This window comes from Capricornis sumatraensis, chromosome 3, assembly GCF_032405125.1.
Source record: "Capricornis sumatraensis isolate serow.1 chromosome 3, serow.2, whole genome shotgun sequence".
Lineage (NCBI taxonomy): Eukaryota > Metazoa > Chordata > Mammalia > Artiodactyla > Bovidae > Capricornis > Capricornis sumatraensis.
The window spans coordinates 170241121-170256000 of NC_091071.1; the positions used below are offsets into that span (position 1 = coordinate 170241121).

General features: G+C 54.4%; 2 protein-coding genes across 2 annotated transcripts; both read left to right on the plus strand.

Annotated features, from left to right (window-relative positions):
• Positions 1-2971: 2971 nt before the first annotated feature.
• On the plus strand, positions 2972-5996 carry CD164L2 (CD164 molecule like 2). Its single transcript, XM_068969589.1, has 5 exons — positions 2972-3059; positions 3472-3639; positions 3740-3811; positions 4304-4352; positions 5852-5996. The coding sequence occupies exons 1-5, from the start codon at positions 2972-2974 to the stop codon at positions 5994-5996; spliced, it is 522 nt and encodes a 173-aa protein (XP_068825690.1).
• Positions 5997-9974: 3978 nt separating this feature from the next.
• FCN3 (ficolin 3) lies at positions 9975-14761 on the plus strand. The gene is given in 10 exon segments (XM_068968512.1): positions 9975-10078; positions 10388-10476; positions 10803-10853; positions 11317-11346; positions 11571-11666; positions 13354-13455; positions 13567-13600; positions 13602-13699; positions 14531-14597; positions 14599-14761. Coding segments are annotated over 10 exon segments (834 nt in total).
• The last annotated feature ends 119 nt before the right edge of the window (positions 14762-14880 follow it).

Consider the following 14880-nt stretch of genomic DNA (forward strand, 5'->3'; position numbering starts at 1 on the left):
CGGCTGCCTGGTGAGATGGAAGGAGCCTTCCTGAGGGGAAAAGAGGGACTGGGCAATTTCCAGGGCCTGAGGCACAAACTCAAGTGGAGATGCCCTAGAAGCAGGTGAACCCTCAGGAGGCACAGTGGAGGGCAGAGTAGCCTCTGGCCTCACTAGATCCCAGTCCACATCCTGACCCCCTCCATTATAACTGTGTGTCCCTGGGAAAGTGATTTTACCAGAGGCCTGCAAATGGGAGATTACAAAACCCATGTTAGAGGGTAGCTGTGGACATCAGAAAAGACCTGACAAGTTAAGCCTCTTAGTAGAATGTAAATTCTGCTAGCACTAAGTCGTTGATAGTTGCTTTGTTGCTGTTCAGTCCCTAAGTCACGTCCGACTCTTTGCGACCCCACGGACTGTAACCGGCCAGGCTCCTCTGTCCATGGGATTTATCCTGGCAGGAATACTGGAGTGGGTTGCCATTTCCTTCTCCAGGGGATCTTCCTGACCCAGGGATCAAACCCACATCTCCTGCGTTGCAGGCAGATTCTTTACCACTGAACCACCTAACGAAATATTATTACAGGTGTGGCAGCTGGGGAGCGAGCATTGGGCTGGAGATAGAGATATGGTACTTGTTGACTGAGATGACCCAGAAGAGGAGAGGATAGGGCTCAGGACTGAACTGGGCCAGCAGCGATGAAGAGGGAGAAAGAGGCAAAGGAGAAGCAGAGAAGGGAGAGGGGAAGGGAGGGGAGAGGTAGGGACGGGAAAGGGAAGAAAGGAGGATGGGGCAGAGTGGAAGAGGAGCTGTCTTCTAAGGGACCTGAGAGGTGGCGGCAGAGGGGAAGGTTGCAGAAAAACCACTTATCCCAGTACCAGTGAGATGGCTGGCTTGGCCAAAGTGTGTGGTGGGTCAGAGACGGACGCAGTGTATTGAGGGGCAGAAGAGAAGAGGATGCAACAGGTGAAGCGATACAGGCGGCCAGAGTCTGGGGGCCTGTTCTTCCCCCCAGGTTGGAGGATGAACTCTACAGAAGCTCAGAAATCAGGAAATTGACCTCCCTTCAAATCTAGATTTTGCCACTAACTCTGTGACCTCTGACTCAGTTCAGTTCAGTCACTCAGTTTTGTCTGACTCTTTGTGACCCCATGGACTGCAGCACACCAGGCTTCCTGTCCATCACCAACCCCTGGAGCTTACGCAAACTCATGTCCATTGAGTTGGAGATGCCATCCAACAATCCAATGCTCTGTCAGTCCCTTCTCCTCCCGCCTTCAATCTTTCCCAGCATCAGGGTCTTTTCCAAGGAGTCAGTTCTTCCCATCAGGTGGCCAAAGTGTTGGAGTTTCAGCTTCAGCAACAGTCCTTCCAATGACTATTCAGGATTGATTTCCTTTAGGATAGACTGGTTAGATCTCCTTGCAGTCCAAGGGTCTCTCAAGAGTCTTCTCCAACACCACAGCTCAAAAGCATCAATTCTTCAGCACTCAGCTTTCTTTATGGTCCAACTCTCATGGCTACTGGAAAAACCATAGCTTTGACTAGACAGACTTTTGTCGGTAAAGTAATATCTCTGCTTTTTAATATGCTGTCTAGGTTGGTCATAACTTCTTCCAAGGAGCAAGCATCTTTTAATTTCATGGCTGCAGTCACCATCTGCAGTGATTTTGGAGCCCAGAAAAATAGTCTGCCACTGTTTCCACTGTTTCCACTGTTTCTCCATCTATTTGCCATGAAGTGATGGGACTGATGCCATGATCTTAGTTTTCTGAATGTTGAGCTTTAAGCCAACTTTTTCACTTTCCTCTTTCACTTTCACCAAGAGCTCTTTAGTTCTTCACTTTCTGCTATAAGGGTGGTGTCATCTGCATATCTGAGGTTATTGATATTTCTCCCATCAATCTTGATTCCAGCTTGTGCTTCATCCAGCCCAGCATTTCTCATGATGTACTCTGCTGCTGCTGCTGCTGCTAAGTTGCTTCAGTCATATCCAACTCTGTGCGACCCCATAGACGGCAGCCCACCAGGCTCCGCCGTCCCTGGGATTCTCCAGGCAAGAACACTGGAGTGGGTTGCCATTTCCTTCTCCAATGCATGAAAGTGAAAAGTGAAAGTGAAGTTGCTCAGTCGTGTCCGACCTTCGAAACCCCATGGACTGCAGCCTACCAGGCTCCTCTGTCCATGGGATTTTGCATAGAAGTTAAATAAGCAGGGTGACAATATACAGCCTTAACATACTCCTTTCCCAGTTTGGAACCAGTCTGCTGTTCCATGTCCAGTTCTAACTGTTCCTTCTTGACCTACATACAGATTTCTTGGGAGGCAGGTCATGTGGTCTGGTATCCCCATTTCTTGAAAAATTTTCCACAGTTTGTTGTGATCCACACAAAGGCTTTGGCGTAGTCAATAAAGCAGAATTAGATGCTTTTCTAGAACACTCTTGCTTTTTCGATGATCCAACAGATGTTGGCAATTTGATTTCTGGTTCCTCTGCCTTTTCTAAATCCAGCTTGAACATATGGAAGTTCACAGTTCATGTACTGTTGAAGCCTGGCTTAGAGAATTTTGACCTCCAACTAGTCACACACCTTTTCTGAGCCTCAGTTTCCTCACCTGTGAAGTAGGGATAATAACGCAACAGAGTGTTCATGATCCAGCGAGGGAAGGGGACATCCAGGGACCTGGTCGGGTACTCAGAATAGTTCTGGACTCGTCCTTTTTGCCAGAACCCCGCCCCAGACCCCCAAATCCCGCCCCACCAGACCGCTCCCACAAACCACGCCCCATCGGACCCCGCCCCAGAGAACAAAGCCACGCCCTCCCACCGCGTCACTAGCCCCGCCCTGTCGGGGCCACGCCCACCTGGCCTCGCGCGGGTTGCCGTGGTCTCGCTCCCTACACCCCGGCGGAGCCGAGTCCGGAGGGGCCACGCCACACCCGCTCTCCGCCGACCCCGACCGCCCCCCAGGCCCCGCCTCCGAGCCCATGGCCGCGCTGGGACCCCGCGCCTTACGGGCTGCGCTCTGTGGCGGCTGCTGCTGCCTCCTCCTGTGTGCCCAGCTTGCTGTGGCTGGTAACGCGTGCCCTTCACCCAACTGCTTGCCAGGAGCAGTCTGGGCTTGGCGGGGGCGGGAGGGGACTTTTCACTTGTGTGCGGGGCTCCTGGGGTGGGTAGACGTGGGCTCCGACTGTCTGTGGAGCCGTATATATAGGCTCCGGGTGTGAGGCAACTTCAGGTGTAGGGAAGTGAAGCGGCCCCAGGTGAATGGGATGGGGGTGGTTCCTGATATATGCAAAGGGTGGGTGCTCTGGTGAATGTCAGGGAGCTTCTAGGTGTGTGTGCCCATGTGTTTGTGGAAACTCCAGGCGTGCGGTGGGGCTTAGGGGATCCAGGTGAGTGTATGTGTGCAGGGGGTGAGATCCGTAGTAGTGGGGAAGGGGAACGGTAGCTTGGGTTCCAAGTGTTGCACCCACCTCACGCCCAGGTAAAGGTGCTCGAGGCTTTGGGCGGGGAGCCCTGCTCCGCGTGAACATCTGGCCAGCTGTCCGAGTGGCCTGCACACAGCTGAAGCCCTGTGAGCATTGTGTGGAGGGAGACCAAGCACACAACCTCTCCGGCTGTGTGTGGGAGCAGTGTCGGCCGGAGGAGCCAGGTATGGAGTTAGGCCCTCCCCAAGGTTAGTGCCCCCAGTTCTGAACACCAGAACCTTGGCCCTGCTCCCTAAACCGCTTCCCTGCTCCTTCTCCCACCAGGACGCTGTGTGGCCCAAGCGGAGGTGGTCAAGGAAGGTTGCTCCATCTACAACCGCTCAGAGTCATGTCCAGGTAAGGGGGCTCCCTCTGGCCTAAGTCAATTTGGGGAGAGGGTGCCGAGGTGTCCTCAGCCAGAGCCTGCCTCCAGGAGGGAACCAGCCTCTCCCAGAGAGAAGACTGTGCCCACGAGCACCTGGGTCCAGCGTCAGTTCTGCCCTTCAGCTCACTGAGATGTCGCTCCCCCTCTCCGGCCCATTTCCTCCTCTGAAAATTGGTGCAGCTAGAGGATCTAGGGCAAGCGTGTAGAGGAATCGGAGGAACTAGCTCTTCTATTTTAAACCATAGTGAGGACTTTGGAAGTTCAGACGGGAATGGGGGGAGGGCTTCCTGAAGGAGGCAGCATCACAAATGATGATTAGACATAGAGATGGAGAGGGAGGACTGCGCTGGTGGAAGGAACTGTATAAACTAAGGCTTAAGAGTGTGCCAGGTGGACCTGGGATGGGGTCTTGATGGGAAGTGGCAGGGGGGTCTGGTTTAATTACGGATTCCCTGTCTCTTCAGCTGTGCACCACCACCCAACTCATGAACCGAAGACAGTCACAACAGGTAGGTACTATCTGGGGCAATGGAAGGACAGGAGGTGCAGGGAAAAACAGCTGGGCTCAGGCACTGACATTCTCTGTGACCTCCTGTGATTTCTCCCTCTGAGCCTATTTCCAACATCTGTCAAATGGGTTGAAGAATACCTCCCAAAGCGAGGATTTTATGAGAGCGTGTACAGCACCTCGTTCAGTTTCCAGTGTGTAGAAGGTGATCAAGAAATGATGGTTCCCATCCCTTCTCCCCAACCCCGGTTCTGAGAACTCAGGATGGCCCCCCTCAGGGCCTGCTTGGCGCTGAGGGTGTATGTCAGGTTGCCAAGGAGATGTCCTCAGTGACTACCTACTGCAACCTCCCGGCCCAGAGAGGGTCACAAAGCAGGGTCCCAGCCGAACAGAGGCAAGAACCCCACTCTTTGGTTCCCACTGCCCCTCAGGGTGTGGAGGTCAGCAGGCTTGGCAAGGATGGCTGAAGAGGCTCTTGGTTAATTAAAGTCAGAAACATGATCTCAGGGGCTGAATTATTGATGGCTCCTCCTCCAGCCTGAGCCCCAGCTGGGTCTTGCGCAGCTTATTTCTTCCTTCTTCTGCTCCTCTTTCCCTAGTCCCCTTCTCTGGGGCTCCCTGAACTGCTGCTGGGACCACCCTTCACATTCTCAGATTCCCCTTCTGCAAGCTACACCCTCTGGGAGGTGGATCCAGCACCCAACTGGGCCCCTCTCACTGCCCTAGAATGCTCTTCTACCACCAGCCCTGCCCTGCTCTGGGCACCTGGCCCAGGGCCTGAAATTGAATCCCTGGTGGGAGTAGATGGCTAACATGGCACAGCTGGGAGCCACCTAGACGTCCTGGCAACTGTGGGCCCTGAGGCGGGGGTGGGGGAAGGGTCGGGGATGCCGTGTAAGTCTGGCTCTGCCCTAACGGAGAGGTGACTGTCAGGCCTGGCACTCAGAGCCTGGTTAGTCCCTCCGACACATGTCATCGAGTCTTCATTTATCCCCTTGGTCGAGTGTGGGCTGCCGCATCTTCCTCTCCTTCCCTCTCTCCGGACCCCGGGTGACTCCAGGGTCTTGGGACTTCGGAGTCCCAAGGAGACCACAGCATTTGCACCTGGGCTTCGAAGCTCAAGACCCAAGACAGAGAGGGACTGTGAGCTGAAAGCTGTGTGGACACCCAAGTTCTGGGTCCATCGTCACTCTGTGGGGCCCCAGTGGAAGAGGGAGGCAGGCAGGGAGCTCACTCACCATCTGGGACCTGCAGTCAGGAAGCCCAGAGAGAGTGTGACAAGCATCAAGCCACAGAGCAACTCAGGAGTGGAGCCAGGGCCGATGCTATCCGTCCTTCCAGGCACTTCCAGGCCACCCGTAGAATCTGGGTGGAACTTCTGAGCCCGCTGTCCAAGGCTCCCCTAGTGAGGACTGGGGGCCTCCCAGATGACCTGTGCCGGGTTTGAGGTGGGGCTGGGCCCCTGGCCTACAGTGGCCTGCTGTGGCCTCCACCCTGCAGAGAGCCCCTCGGTCCCTGAGGCCCACAGCCCCGGCTTTGATGGGGCCAGCTTCACCGGAGGCGTGGTGATGGTGCTGAGTCTGCAGGCAGTGGCCTTCTTCGTCTTGCGCTTCCTCAAGGCCAAGGACAGCACCTACCAGACGCTGTGAGTACCTGGCTGCCGAGCCCCGTGCACCCTCTCCCCCCTGGCCCCCCAGGTGGCCCTCACTGCCCGTGTGCTGTCTCCGCCACGGGGCAGCCTCAGGAGCCCTGAGGCCCTCTCGGCCTCCTCCATGTAGGCCACAGCGCGTCTCCCCCCTCCAGTGTGGGGTTCTCTCGGCTGGGTGTTGGCCCGCGTGGAACTCAGCCCGGGCCCGGCGTCTGAGAGCCCAGCTGAGCTCCTCTGTCTCTGTCCCCTCATGCTGCCCGCAGGGAGGAGAACCAGTAGGTGACAGCCCAGGCCGCCTTCAGCCTGCAGCTCTGTGGCCGCGGGCAGGAGCCCAGGCCACGTGTGCGGTTTGGTTTTCCTCTGAGAAGGGGAGCTGCTCTGAGGCTCTGGCCCCCGTGTGTGCTGTGGGGTGGGTCGCTGCACCCTCCATTAAAGTGTGTGCTCTTCTGCCCACTGCCTGCTCTCTGCAGGGTGCAGGGGGCGTCCTCAGCCCAGCTGAGGTGGGGCCACCACCCTGAGTGCCTTCTCTGTCTGCCCTCTGCAGAATCTGACCCCCTTCAGGCCCGGATTCCACACTCAGGGGAAAGAGGATGAAGAGGCTGCCCTCTCTTGGCCCCCTTAAGGGCCCTCAGGGTGGGAAAAACTTTGGTCACCAAATTGTGGCCCCTGTGAACACTGAGCAGACTCAGGACCCCGTAGCTGACATCCCTTCCTGTCCTGGGCCTGGTTTGTGCAGATGAGAGCATCCTTCAACCACCTTCTGCCTGATCCATCATCCCTGTGGGCCCCCACCTGGTACTTAGTCTGGGCCTGGCCTCTTCCCATCAACCCGGCTTGGACACTGCCCCCCAATAAAGGAGCTCTTTCCAGCACTGTGCTCCCATGTCTTGGGCTGTGTGTGGATTGGATGGGGTGGGGGGTATGGTTCACTGCCCTCTCTTTCATGGAAATTGAGCCTTAAATTAACACTGTCACCTTTTAAAGTATTTTTATTTGCAGGAATTCCCTGGAAGTCCAGTGGTTAAGACTTGGCGCTTTCACTGCCGGGGCCTGGGTTCAATCCCAGGTCGGGAAATTTAAGATCCCACTAGCCTCATGGCCTGGCCAGAAAAATAGTTTTTGTTGTTATGTGTTTAAGCCCCTCCTCCACTGCATTATAGAGAAGGGTGCAGAGACTCAGAAAGGGAAACACGCCTGCTTAAGATCACGCAGAGTGGAATGGGGGCAGGGCTGGGAATTTAATCCAGGTTTTTCTGACTCCAGAATGAGCAGAACTTCAGAACTCCTCTGCAGAGGCATCTCCAGTTTTTTTTTGTGGGGGGGCTCCTAAATTGGATCTCTGCCCTTGTGCCAAGGTGGAGGTACCCCCAGGACCCTCCCCAGGGTACTTCTGGCCTTCCTTGAATGGGCCCTCCTAGAAAGCACCACTTAGGCCCACCTCCCTCTCTTCACCCCCTCAACCCTGGGCCCAGAAGTCTTCTCTAATAACATCTCCTATCCATGGGGCACTTGCTGGAAACCAGGTGTGTGGCTGAGAGTCTGGCATCAGTGTCTCATTTAGTCCCATGATTGTCCTAGAAAGCTGAGAGGCAGTAGAGTCACGGGCAAGAGTTTAGCCTGTGGAACCCGACTGCCTTGTGGGACTGAAAGTTAATGGAGCAGCTCTGGGCTTCGGTTTCCTCGTCTGTAAAGTCCAGTAACAGCTGTTCCATCTCAGTGGGATGTAGGGCAGGTTCAGAGCAGGGGCATGTGTCCCGTCTGCTTCACTCCAGGGCACCCATTCACCCCTCCAGCTGCCCAAATGCCTGCATCTCTTCCTCCCCTTGAGGCCGCCTCTCCTTGCAGGATCTCTGGCTGCAGCGGGAAAGGCTTTAGGGCCCCTGGGCTCCACAGGGAGTTTCAGCTACTTCTTGGCCTCTCAGAGGGCTCACCTGCCTACCCATCAATGCCAAACACAGTCCACCACCCCCACAGACTCACTTCTATCAACACCTCCCCTCCTCTCAGACATCAGCCTCCCCTCCAGGTCCCTGCATCTGGGTCATGTGACCCAGCCTGCCTTGCTCTCTCTTCTTCAAGCCTCTGTACACATGGTTTCTCCTGCCTGGGTTGCCCTCCCCTGGCTGGGACGATGCCCGTTCTCTCCCAGGCCAAGGAAAGAATGCTCCACCTCCTCCTGGCTTTTCACCCACTTAAGGACATTTCTCTAGTGGATGTTTTCTTTTTCAAATGTAGTAAATACCTGCAAAGAGCAAAAGGACTACACGGACATTCATGTACATGAAGAACGAGAATCACTCTCCCCAGCGTCCCACTCCCCAGAAATAACTATGCTTAACAGGATGGGTCACACCTTTCTCTATGAATTTACAAAAGACATACCTACACACACTTAGTGTTTTTTTAATACAAAATGAGGGACTTCTCTGGTGGCGCAGGGGTTAAGAATCCGTCCGCCAGTGCAGGGCATGCGGGTTCCATCCCTGGTCCAAGAAGATTCTACCGGCCTCAGAGCAGCTAAGCCCATATGCCACAGCTACTGAAACCCGCATGCCTGGAGGCAGTGCTCCGCAATTAGAGAAGCCACTGCAATGACAGACCCATGCTCGCTGCAAGTAAAGACCGCACAAAGCAACGAAGACCCAGCACAGCCAAAAATAAAATTATTTTTTAAAGTTTTTCATTACAAAAAAAAAATGCGAAGTGGGAGCATGCTTTACATTTTGTTCTGCAACGCTGCCCCTTTCGTTAGAGATCAGATTTGCCCCATGACTTATTCAGATAGTGATGGTTGATTTGCCTGCATCCTATCAAAGTCCAACTGGGTTATTTCCGTTTTATCGTAAACAGCATCATGATAAACGGGCTTGTCTTCAGATCTTGGCATACCTGCAGCAGAGCGTGTGTGGTGGGGACATATTCCTAGAACTGGAATTGGAGCTTCTCAGCGTTCATCTGATGGATCCATCCTGTCTGGCAAGCTTGGCCCCCACCTTCCTTGACACTCTCATGAACCTGGCCTTCTCTACCCCCACGAGAACTGGGCCTGGTATAGAGAAGGCCCTCAGGGAGGATTTGATGAGTGAATGAATGACCAGCGTTTTCCTCTCCTCTGTCACCAGAGGTCCCTCTCCAGCTCAGACCTCACCTCTCACATCTGGAGCAAGGCTGCTGCCTCTTCTTCACTGGCCTCCATGCCTGCCCTGCATGGTCTGCCCATGTGATGGCCTATATTAGCAGCTGTTTTCTAGTCTCTGCCAGGGACTCTTCAGTGGACCTGAGGGTGGGCATGAAGTCACCTTGCTAACAACGCTTCTCTCTGGTTGGGGGCATGGTTAGGGGCTTGGGCAAAATCTCTGGCAGAGAGAACACAAATCATGTCCTGTCTCTGAGCCTGTTTCTCCTTGTTTATTCATTTATTTAACAAACATTAATGGGGCACCTGCTATGTACCAGCCTATAACCCGGTTTCAATAATATTAATAACAACCATCAGTGGGACTGTGTAAGGATGGGAGGTGATATACAAATAGCACCCAGCATGACTTGGGGTGGGGGTGGGCAGCAGGTGCCCACCAGATGGTATTGGTGGTCATTCCCAACATGGTGACAAGGATCAGGGAAGAATTCCTAGTGGAGATGACGTGAGAGCTGGACCTTCGTGCACAGGGGGGAGCTTCACAGGGAGAGACGAGGAGGGGTTCCAGATGAGCTAAGGTACAAAAGTAGAAAGACCCTACGTGAGTGCAGAAGTCTGAAGAGATGGCTGCAGAGTCTTGGTGGCCAGGATCAGAAGCTGGACTCCATCCTGGTTGGACCGGGCAGGAATAATGCCCATTCTCTCAAAGGTGAAGGAGGAAAAGCCCCCACCTTCTGCTGGTTCCAGGCTGGGTGGGGTATCCCTGGGGAAAGACAAGGGAGGAAGTCTTGCTTCATGTCCTCCCACCAGCCTGGAATCTTTTCTCAGGGCCCCAGCAAGATGGGCCCTCTGTGGACCCCACCTCCCCCTTTCCTCCTCTTGTTTGGGGAGTCTGCCTCTCTGAGGACCCATGACTACCCCAGCTGCCCAGATAGGGGCCCAGGGTACCCTCCCCACTCACCCACTCACCATCCCATCCTCATCCTCTCCCTAGGTATCCTTCTCCCACCCAGGCTCACTAGCCTCAAGGAGCAGGGTGGGAGTTTGATAATCTGGGCTCTACACACACACACACACACACACACACACACATGCATACACACTGTATGCAAATAGATGCAAATGATGAAAAACCTGACAGCTAGAATCTGGGGGATGGAAAGAAAAGCGCAGAGGGATCTGAAAGAGACATACCCACTACCCCCATGCCCATCCTGTGCCCACCTGGCCCTGTATCTCCCTGCAGAACCCAGGAAACTGGAAGCCAGTAAAATTGTCCTCTTGCCCAGTTGTCCTGGAACCCCAGGAAGTCCTGGGGAGAAGGGAGAACCAGGTCCTCAAGGTAAGAGATGCCAGAGATCTGGCAGGGGCCTGCAGAGGCAGCAATTACAGTCTGTGCTAAGAGACCATGTCAAAGGGGCAAGGAACCTTTGTGTGCCAGGCTCCAGGCTGGATGCCCAGCACCCTAAGACTGACCCTGTGGGGTAGGTGGTATCATCCCCATCTCGCTGGGCTGTGGGGGAAGGGAGGTTCAGAGAGGATCAGTCATTCACCCATGTACACAGAGCTAGGAGCCTCGAAAGGCTGCAGCTGGGATCTGACTTGACTGCTTTCTGGCCCCTGACATAGGGCAGGGTGTAAGGCATCTCTCTGTTTCTGGGATGTCAGGGCAGCCTGGACCACTGGGCAAGATGGGTCCCAAGGGTGAACCTGGGGACTGTGTGGAGCTAGCGGTCTCTTCTTTCTTTGCTCTGTCCCTGGACCAGAGAGGGGGCTGCTTGTCTGCTGCTCAGGAATTGGCTGTGATTGACCTCTTGTAGAGGGGGTAGAAAGCTGGTGGCGCTAGTGGTAAAGAACCTATCTTCCATTGCAGGAGACATAAGAGATGCACGTTAGATCCCTGGATCGGGAAGATCCCCTGGAGGACGTGGCAACCCGCCCCAGTATTCTTGACTGGAGAATCCCATGGACAGAAGAGCCTGGCAGGCTACAATCCACAGGGTCGCAAAGAGTCAGACACGACTGAAGCGACTTAGCACACATGCAGTGGGGGTGGAAAGCTGGGAGGAGTGGTGAGAATCAGGAGAAGGGCCTGGGCACCCTCCCCTCTGGTGGTTCGTGAGCCTTCCCTTGGGAGTACTCAGACTTCAGAGTCAACATTCATCTTTTCTTGGGGCTGGAGATTCAGTGAACTTGCTGTGGGGACAGGAAGGTTGAGGCCATCTTTGCTGGAGCCCAGGCACCTAGAATCAGATGGTGCTGGGGTGTTGTTGGGTCAGCAGGAGTGGCCCAGCCCCACCCCTGGAGCCCCTCTTCAGGGGTCCAGAGGAATTGAGAGGGCTCCTGGAGTTCAGCATGTGGCCTCTTCCATTGCCTGTGGGCTGGGGCTTGGGAAATAACTTAGGGGCCCCCATCAGCTCATCTCCTCTTCCCCAGGCCCTGGGAGCTTCCAGGAGCTGCTGAGCTGGAAGACCACTTTGAGTGACTGGTACCATCTGTGCCTACCTGAGGGCTGAGCCCTCCCAGTCTTCTGTGACAGTTCAGTTCAGTGGCTCAGTCATGGCTGACTCTGTGACCCCATGGACTGCAGCACACCAGGCCTCCCTGTCCATCACCAACTCCCCGAGTTTACTCAAACTCATGTCCATTGAATCAGTGTTGTCATCCAACCATCTCATCCTCTGTTGCCCCTTCTTCTCTCGCCTTCAATCTTTCCCAGCATCAGGGTCTTTTCAAATGAGTCAGTTCTTTGCATCAGGTGGCCAAAGTATTGGAGTTTCAGCTTCAGCATCAGTCATTCCAATAAATATTCAGGACTGATTTCCTTTAGGATGGACTGGTTGGATCTCCTTGCAGTCCAAGGGACTCTCAAGTCTTCTCCAACACCACAGTTCAAAAGCATCAATTCTTTGGCGCTCAGCTTTCTTTATAGTCCAACTCTCACATCCATACCTGACTACTGGAAAAACCAGAGCTTTGATTAGATGGACCTTTGTTGACAAAGCAATGTCTCTGCTTTTTAATGCGCTGTCCAGGTTGGTCATAGCTTTTCTTCCAAGGGGCAAGCGTCTTTTGTCTTTTGTGACAAGGACATCGCAGATGGTGGCTGGCTGGTGAAGGAGTGTCAGGGAGAGAAAGGACTGGAACAAGTCAGACCCAGTGGGCACTTCTTCCCCTTGGCCCCTAGGCGGAGCCAGAGCCCACTGAAGCCAAGACATCCCTTTGGTGAGTATCACTAACAAATGCTTACTGAGCTCCCAGAGGGCCTGAAGAAGTCTGAGAAGGCTTCACAGAGGAGATGCCATTTGAAAGGGCCCTGAAGGCTGTGTAGAAGTTCTCAAGATAGGTGAGGTGCCTATAGGAAGGGCCTTCCAGGTAGAGGGAAAGACAAATGCAAGGAGGCTGGAGAGCATGAGGGGGTGGGGGAGACCGGACGAGTGAGCTGAGAGCAGGTGGAGCGCTTGATTGAGGTCTACTGGTGTGGGTCAAGCATGGAGGAAGGCCCAGACTGCAGAGACCCGTTCACAAAGGGCACTGAGTGACTGACTCAGTGGAGTGGGGAGCCTTGGAAGAGTTTCAAGCAGAGGAGGGACCAGGTCAGACATGTTTTTGAAAGAAGACTCAGGCTACACTGTGGAGAATGCATTGAATGGGGACCAGAGTGCAGGTAGGGACACAGTTTAGGATGACTGCAGGGGTCTGGGCAGGAGAAGAGGGTGGGCAGGGGCAGGAACGAAGGTAGAGGTTCTTAGACTGAAAGATATTTAGGAGAGAAACTCTACAGGACCTGGGGACTGCTTGGCATGAAGAGGAAACTGGGGTTGAGAGGGAGTATCAGGGTAAGACTGAATGGACCTCTGCTCTAATACCTTGGTTCTTATCGTAAATGAAAGCAGGGTTATTTTGAATCCTACCCCCAACTGGACTGACCATCTCTTGAAGGCAGGGACAACGTTTCTATTTCAGTCCATCCAGGGACTGTGGTGTGAAGTTGAGAGTCAGTAAAAGGTGTGTAGATTTGACTGGTATATTCACAGGCAAGGCTCACTTGGACTCACACTTTATCAACAAGCCCTCAAACCAAAGAGGGGGGCGTCTGTCCGCCTACCCCTCGCAGCGCCTCTGCCCCTTGCATCTCCTCATCCCAGGCTCAGCCTGGAGTGATGACTCCCATTGTCACCTTCTCTGCCTCCCTAGGTCTTCCAGGGGTGATGGGATGGTCCCGTGGATTCCTTCTGCTCTTGGTCTTCCTACACAGCAGGTGTGGGGAGCCAGGAGTCTGAATTCTGGCTGGGGAATTTGCACCAGCTTACTCTCCAGGGTAGGTTTCTCAGTAGGGTCCAGGGAGTCTGAGGGGCCTTTCCCTGGCATTCTGATTCCCACCTGGGATCTGAGGATTCCTCTGTCTCTGACTCCCTGTCCCCTCCCCCAGGCACCCAGGAGCTGTGGGTGGAGCCGGAGGACTTTAGGCAACCACACCTTTGTTCCCTGTAGGTCCTTCCTCCTCCTAGTGGAGGCAGACCATCACCAGCTGTTGCTGGGCAGGTTCTCAGAGGGCAGGGCAGGTGAGCAAGCCTATCATAGGGCCCTGGAGCAAGCCAAGAAGTCTAGGGAGGCTGGATTTTTCCCCAGAGCTGCCATGGCCTCCACGGATGACCCAGAACAACTCCTTCCCCTGCTGCGGATCTGTTTTCTCATTGGAAAAAATGGCAGTGATGAGACAGGGTGGTGCAGGAGTGAACAAGTTAGGCTCTGGAGGCAATCGATCCTGAGTTTAAAATCCAGCTCTGTCGTTTATTAACTGTGTGACCTTGGGCAAGTCCCTTCTGGGTCAGAGCCTCAGTTTCCTCTCCTGTAAAATGGGTAAGGAGGCAGGGAGGGAGGATGTGAGAGCCAGCTGAGGCTCTGTTGAGTGTTATCATTATCTGCTTTGGAAGAGGAATCAAGAAAGTATTTTTTTTTTTTTCCCCAGAGAAATACCAACAGTTGAGAAGAAATTTGAAAGAGGGAAGTGGTTACAAGGAGTGCCTCAGCAGAGCCCCCTTTCCTGCCTAAGCGTCTGAGAAGTCCCTCCTAGCTCCCCCAGGCACAGTAGCTCAGGCTGCAGCTGGGAGCTGCGAGGAGACAAACGAGCAAGAGGGAAGCCGGAGATTCTGGGAGGGGACGAGGCAAAGGGAGGCGTCAGTGGCTTTGAAGCCACAGTCCTGAGCTCAAGTCCCAACGCCTCTGTGATTAGCTGCCTGGGCCAACGCCCTGGTTCCATGACACTGCTGTTTTTCCCAAGGGGCCTGAAAACACCCACCTCACAGTTGCCCTCAGGCTCCTGTGATATCATCTCTTCAAGGGTGCCAGGCATGGTGCCAGCACCGAGGCGCCTCCCACCCTCTTCCTGCCAGGGGCCTCCCAGAGCTTCCACACCGGGAAACCCTTTCCCACCGACCATGATACAAGTGGGAGAAACTGCAGTGACTCTTCCCGGAGCCTGGCGGCACGGATCCTGCTATCAGACCAATCTCAACGGGCGCTACTTGATGTTCAAAGCCCCTGCCCATAATTATAGCATTGAAAGGGCCTCACGCCAAGGCATGGGCCACCCTTACCACAGGGATTAAATGGTGCTTCACTAGGGCACCCTGGTAGCCAGCACCCTTATCTCTATCACACAGCTTCCGGACTCTCGGCAGTTGTTCAGTTGCTTGGTCGTGTTCGACTCTTCATGATCCCATGGACTGCAGCATGTCAGGCT